Source organism: Alosa pseudoharengus, unplaced genomic scaffold (genome assembly GCF_046254945.1).
Source record: "Alosa pseudoharengus isolate Yale_2024_CS ecotype anadromous, Long Island Sound unplaced genomic scaffold, YU_APseudo_1.1 YU_APseudo_1.1_scf_13, whole genome shotgun sequence".
NCBI lineage: Eukaryota > Metazoa > Chordata > Actinopteri > Clupeiformes > Clupeidae > Alosa > Alosa pseudoharengus.
This window is the reverse complement of record NW_027468598.1, coordinates 20546468-20553967: the sequence shown is the minus strand read 5'-3', so window position 1 is coordinate 20553967 and position 7500 is coordinate 20546468. Positions and strand designations below refer to the sequence as shown.

Below are 7500 nucleotides of genomic sequence, written 5' to 3'. Positions count from 1 at the left end.
CTGAATGAGCAGTGGCCTTAGCGAGACGTCAGAGTCTTTATCTGGCCATCGACGGGCTGAGGATGAGAGGCACGCGGCAGCTGTTTATCTAACGTGGCCTTTCGGGGGAGATTCCTGGCATTTGAGAATGAGTCACTGAAATATCCCAATTTTGTTCATCCGTCTGTCTGCATGTGTGGACACATGGTGCAGAGCTTCCTGCACGTACGCACGCACACACACACGCACACACGCACACACTCACACACGCACACACAAATAAAAGAGAGAAAGAGAAAGTGGCCGATCAGCGTATATTCAGGAAATTTCGGTACTCCCGATCCCTGTATTTGCCCTCATGCACACACTAAACTGACGACAACCAGACAGAATGATGCACACATATTCTCACACACACTCACAAACCCACGCAAACATCCAACAACAATCACCATGAGCCTTAATACCAAAATAACAAGAGACTGGAGATGAAGAAGAAAGTTCATTCCCACCTTACTGACAGACTGGCTGTCCAGTCAAGAGGGAGAATCAATCAGCAACACTGTGAGGGAGAGCAAATCTGCAGCCTGCTGTGCAGAATGGGGCGTGTGATTGGCTGGCTGCCAGGCGTAGGGGCAAAAAGGCCTCACTGGTATCACACTGGGGTTGCCATGGAGATCAGATTCCAGCTCTAATCCAGACACACAGGTCTGAGAGGGGCATTCTGGGACATGACCCCAATCACCTACCACCACCTCTCACACAGACACAGACACAGACACACACACCTATCTCTATTGCACAAGGTCACCGACACCTGGTGCACAGCATAAAAAAACAACTTGCCAAGAGATTGATAAGGAACAATATAGTGTCTATATTCTATGTAGCTTATTAAGTGGATCTAAGTGTAGATAAAGTTAACTAGTACTCAGATAGTGTGTGTGTATGTTTATGTGTGTTGTGTTGTTTGTGTTATGTTGTGTTGTCTGGTCTCACCTGTATCTGTTTGAGCACTTTGGGAATGGGCTTGCAGTTGAGCTTCTGACAGGCCTGTGTGTATGCATTCAGGATCTCCTCCACAGTCACATTCTGGGCTGTACAGAGACAAAGGGTCAGAGGTCAGTAGCGCAAAAAAGCACGAGCACAGACACACACGTGGACTTTGTACAGCTACATCTGTTCGGCATCGGGCTCTTCTGAATCAAACAGTCTGGCCTTAGTGAGGAGAGTCAGAAACCAAATATGAGCAAGGGAGAGTGTGTGTGTGTGTGTGTGTGTGTGTGTGTGTGTGTTAGCTGTAATGACAAATACACAGTCCATCTTGTGCAATTTCCTAGTCAGGACTATGTTCAAAAATCATTTTAGAAACTACTCCATATGTATCAAATACAATTAAGCATCTGATTGACCACATGGAGAAAAAGTCCAGGACATACCCATGTGTGTGTGTGTGTGTGTGTTTATCTGTATTTTGGTGGGTTAGACTTCAGAACATAGCAGTTAACTGTGCGTACATGCTCTTGGCCCTATTTAAATGTGACAGTCCAGTCTTTGAGGGCTCTTTAGGCGCCCGCACACACACACACTTCTAAAGCGGAGACCCCTGGAGTGAGTTACTAGTCCTTAAGCTCTCTGAAAGGCAGCCATTGTTCCATCTCACTACACTCCACATCATCAGTCAGCTGATCTCTCTCTATCTCACACCCAGACACACACACACACACACACACAAACACACACACTTGTCATTGTTTGATGTGAGAGCACTGTCGTCTGACCTCTTTAGTCTGGCTACTCTTACAGGCTCTGACAGGAAGACGAAGGTCAGACACAGGACAAAGTGTGTGTGTGTGTGTGTGTGTGTGTGTGTGTGTGTGTGTGTGGTGGTGGTGGGGGGGGGGGGGGGGGGGGGGGGTTGAATTAAATGGTTGGAGGTTGGTTGAGAATCTATACAGGAGAGAGACAGATAGAAAGGCAGGCTGACAGAGATTGGCCCTATAGCTAAAGAAAGACAGACAAATATGCAGGAATATATTCAGCACAAGGGACAGGCCTTGCCATTAAAACACATTGACCCATTGAGTAAGTGAGAGTGTGTGTGTGTGTATGTGTGTGTGCTGTAGTCAGCAGTTCTGTCTGTTCACAGCAGATAAGAGGAGCTGATAAACAGGCAAACACACACACACACAGGCCCCACTCCCTGGAGCACCCAGCTTGATATTCCACAGACAGGTTCAGAGTTCAAGTTCAGAGACTGTATTGATACTGCTAAGCAAACCAGACACACACACACATGCACGCACGCACGCACGCACACGCTATATACTAGTGCCAATATACTACAGGGAAGAAAGACCACAATCAATATCACCATCTAGTTCTGGGTTTAGAAACTGAAATGTCAGAGAGAGGCAAACGAGGCTGCAAACAGACGAGAGCCAGAGACTACAAAACCATGCAGACAAGAACAGGAGAGAGAATACAGAGACAGCTAACCTTTAGGAAACAGCTAACCTTCCAACAACGCTTAAGGACACAAGGGAAGAGAGAGAGAGAGAGGCAGAGAGAGAGAGAGAGAGAGAGAGTGAGACGGGGGTGATAAAGAAAAAGACAGCAGGAGAAAGAGAAAAAGAGGGGAGGGGAGAAACAGAGGGAGAGAGAAAGAGACAGAGAGAGAGAGGGTGGGGTATGATACAGAAAGAGAAAGACAGCAGGAGAAACAGAAAAAAGAGGAGAGGGGAGAAACCGAGGGAAAGAAGAAAAAAAAAGAGAGAGAGATTGAGCGATTCTGATGACTAATTGTTGATTTATTGTTATTCTGTTGTTCGCGCTTCTCCTTCCCATTCCATTCTGGCATATTGATCACGCCAGTTGACACAGTTTGCGCAGCTTGGGCAACACAAACAGTCCTGCCCAAATGAAACCCAAGTTCAGACCTTGTCTACACTATTCCGGGTTTATCTGAATCTGAGAACACTTTTGTTACGTTTGTGCTTCTCACCTACACTACTGATTTGAAAATGCTGTCGGCCCCGTTTTCATTTGAAAATTCCGGCTTTTTCATTTTAATGTGCACAGGGAATTCCATAACCATCTAAAAACGATGCTGTGGAAACCCATGTTCTCCTCTAGTCAGTCTTGATGTTTTCTTCCTTGGTTCATTGTGCTGCTGATATCAGAGATGATAATAGTCATGTGTCCCTATTTCGGAAGAAATCCCCTTAAAGCAGACCCATGGGGGCAGTAGGGAGTTACTTTCAGTTTCAGTTTTGATGCCCCCATGGGTCTGCTTTAAGCTGCCTGTCCATAACTTGGCCTACGTTGTCCCAAATTGTCTCATTCTTTTTCTGATGGGCTGCATGGTGAGCTTATACAACAGGGCTATAGGTCAATTTGAACTTACACTTTAAAGATGTGAAATGTCCAAAATCAGATCCTATCTACAAGGTGTGAATGGGGGATCTGATATGAAGTCCCCATTTTCAGCTGAAGTAAGTGTGTGTGTGTGTGTGTGTGTGTGTGTGTGTGTGTGTGTGCATTTGGGCCCTGCCTCGACTGTCTTCCTAGACACTTGTCTTCCTAGACACTCGTCTTCCTAGACACTCGTCTTCCTAGACACTTTCATACTTATTTTGTTCCGAATCATGGGCTGAACTGATAAAAAGTTTCTCCATCGTCACATTTGACAGCTGGAGACACTATCCCGAAGTCGCCTAACACTTAACCCCACATTTAGTTAAAAGTTGAATAATCTTGTAGCCTAATAGGCCTACAAAAATGTAAGCACACGTAGTTGTCCCGCTACACCAGCCTGATGGCTTTCTCACTGCAAATGAACCGCTCTGGAGTTCGATTAGAAATTAGCCGAGACCACCTCCTCCAGGCGGTCTCGCCCCATTTGTTTTGTTCCGAAACAGAGTGCGATTGCTGCCTTCACATATACCCAATCAGCTGACCTTTGGGGGAAACGCTCCATGTTCCGATTCAACGAGTCCCACATATGAAAGCGCTCTTACTGTCAGTCTGTCCTGCCCACCTGTCCTGTCCAAATTCCTTCTGTCTGTCAGTCATTCACTATCTGTCTGTCAAACCAAAACCTACTCTGTCTGTCTGTGTCTGTTCGTCTGTTCAAAGCCTGCTAAGTGTGTTGCTGAGGCCTAGTCCAGACAGATGACTCTTATCTCCGCCCCTACAACACGTCGGAGTTAATCTCATCAGGCCCTAATGTAAACACATCACTCACCCAGGCTGAGAGAAAGCGAGAGAGAAATAGAGAGATTGAGAGAGAGAGAGAGATTGAGAGAGGGAGAGGGAGAGGGAGAGGGAGAGAGAGAGACATCTATGTAAACATACCTATTAAAAATTGGTGCAAAATATTTGACTGTGTAATCCAGCCCATTGTGCATTGTGCTGTACGGAAGTGAGGTATGGGGTCCACTCAGTGAGCATAGAGCACAACTAGGCAGATTCCCATTGGCCATCAACATGCAAAAAGAGCCCTTAAATTCTGGATGCATCTCCAAACAAGTCCCACTGCATTTTAATGCAGTAAAAACTCAAGATCTGAACCCTGAAAATAGTCCTGAGTCAGCTTGTACTGAGACTTACTAATATCCCCCTAACAGACATTAATAACTTCTTTCAGACAAGTGCTGCTTTCAAGCTGAACACCAATAAGATCATTCAAGAATCTAAAGAAAAACATTTGGAACATTGGCAAAAGGCGACAAAAAAACAAAGCCAATTAGAATGTTACCGGTCCATAACATTTGAATACCAATTGGAGGAATATTACTGTTAGAGTGACCACAGTCTAGCCATAGAAAAAGGCAGACTAAGAAAATCCAAAAAAGGCAGACTAAGAAAATCCTGGTTGCCAAGAGAGCAAATAATATGTAGTCACTGCATAACAGATGAAGTTGAGACTGAGGTGCACTTTCTTCTTCACTGTGAGAAAAATACAACTATACGTTAAGTCATACTTTGACAGGCTTACAAGCCTAATCCCAGGGTTCCGAAATCTAGAAGTACAAGAAATAATGGCTTATTTGGTCTTACTTGGACAGCAGGGACAGACAGAAGATCTTGCTGCCAAATAAGTCACTGAATGCCATAAGGCAAGGGACAGTATAAATATTACTTTTACACGGCACCTATCCATATAAGTACACAGACAACACACACACACACACACACACACACACACACACACACAGGATCCACATTTGATCACTGGCACCCACTCATGAACATGATTTGAATTCCTTCTGACGCGCTGTCTGAGGGCTTTTATACGAGCGCTTCTGTTGGCTTTTACCACTCCATAAAACTCCATGGTTGTGGATAGGAGTGAGGAGGGACCAGGACCCTCTCCCCCAGTCTCTGCCTGCTGTGTCTTCCGTATCTGGGAGTGGATCCATGGTCTCGGTCTTAAGCAGGGCAGACACGGTGCGTTTTTTTTTCAGTTGCATACAATATGGCAACTTGTACTGTATGTTTCAATTGGACCTGAATATGATTGCTGTGCAAACACTGTACGTTCGACTGCTCACACTGCAAGACAAACGTCAGGTCGGATGGGACCGGAGCTGGGACGTTGATTGTGACGTCTTCTAATCGGATGTCAGGAGCCTGCTCAAAACTACACAACAGATCGGATAAGTATTTGACTCAATTAAAAGGTTCGTCCGATCCGACTGATCCGTGGTTAAAATCACGCACATGCGGGAGTGGATGGTGTGGGTGTTAATGGATGGACCACAGAATCGACTCACATGTGCAGATACACACGGAAGTTGAAGCACGATGATGGATGATTTCAAAAGGCTGAGAAGAGACTAAAGGGCATTGCACACCGGGTGTGTATTTTTCATCCGAAATTGTCGTACAATAAACAAATACGACCTCATGTTGTGTGAATCGTGCTGACTGAAAACTTTAATGACGGACGAAAGTTTCTAAGTAGGTTCAACTTTGTTTTTTTTCTTCACGTCTGTATGGTGTCAGTTAATGATGCTTCCTTCGGCAATGCTCTCCATTTGACAGACTGAACGAAAGTGTGCAAAGGCTGGGTGTGATTGGCCATCACAACCCCACTGGTGTGGAAAAAGGCAAAATATCAAACCAACCTCCAATCCTCACTGAATCACTCACCATCCTCATCATGGCAGAAAGGATGAGTCAGAGGCAGACTGGAGGAGATGGGACACACACACACACACACACACACACAATGAGAGAGAGATATATAGATAGAGAGAGAGATAGAGAGAGGCAGGAGTAGAGGGACGAAAGAATACAGAGGGAGAAGACAGGGCTAAAGGATGATTTAAGAGGCCCTGAGGAGTCCATTAAACACCTGAGCACCCAACCAGGGCAGTAACACACACACACACACACACACACACACACACACACTGCCCTATGCGATCACAAAGATTGCCTTGTTTCAACTAATGGTTTTCAACAAGGCATACAGACACACACACACACACACACACACACACAAACAACCATCTCCCACCATCACTTAACTATAATGGAGAAGTAGGAGACAAGCACATGCCAATTTGTGCGCGCACACACACACAGCCAATCATTGAGTAGTGTCCACCACCAGCCAGTTCATATATGTTTTTTTGTTCCAGCATTAACATTAAGACACTGGAGCCCCCACCCGGCCTCCATCGGCACTCAACAAAACATCACTGTCCATTCCTTCTTTTCCCTCCTTTGAGCGTTCATGATGCTGCTGAACTCGGAGCTAAAGCTGAGAGGCTGTGTCGTGTCTCAATCCCCTCCCGCGCACCTTTATGAGGATGCGCTGTCAGTCAGAGATGTCATAAAGAGCACACTTCACAGGCACAGCTCAGCACTTCAAAGAAGAACAATGCATCATTTCAACAACAAGACAGTGGCATTAAGGAGCGCCGGGCCCTGCCACCCTGTCCCTGAGTGTAAAAATGACACGTGTGTGTGTGTGTGTCTGTCTGTGTGTGTGTGTGTGTGTGTGTGTGTGTGTGTGTCTGTGTGTGAGAGAGAGAGAGTGTGTGTGTATGTGTTTGGTGGGTGCTGGTGTGTGTGTGTGTGTGTGTGTGTGTGTGGGGGGTCTCTATTAGGAGTCGATGTCTGGCAGCTGTACACCAGATAGATACTTAGTTGTTCCAGGAGTATACTGGGAAAAAAGTGAGGCGTGTCTGAGTGTTGTAAAAGGACCCCAGGTTGTTTTTATGGTTAGAGGCATCTAGAGGAGGCGGCGGGGGGGGGGGGGTTAGCCTACACAGAAGAACTCCACACGGTGCCGATACTTGGAAAATCATCTTGCGTCTGACTACATAATCAGCTTTGTGAAGCGAGTGAGTATGTGTGTGTGTGTGTGTGTGTGCGTGTGTGTGTCTGTAAGTGCTTGTGTATGTGTGTCTTAGGACATACCCATTTCCATAATTAATGCATGATTCACTGAATCCAAGACACAGGAAAGGACGTGCAAATGAATTGGCTATGTGTGGGGGGGGGGCT

General features: G+C 45.9%; 1 protein-coding gene across 1 annotated transcript in view; it reads right to left on the bottom strand.

The window, feature by feature from the left end:
- The window catches only part of ppp1r37 (protein phosphatase 1, regulatory subunit 37), a 50435-nt gene that overhangs the window by 27717 nt on the left and 15218 nt on the right, over positions 1-7500 (bottom strand). The window contains exon 2 of the mRNA XM_076282454.1: positions 979-1076. Within this exon, the coding sequence (XP_076138569.1) occupies positions 979-1076 (98 nt within the window). The remainder of the gene's footprint in view (positions 1-978; positions 1077-7500) is intronic.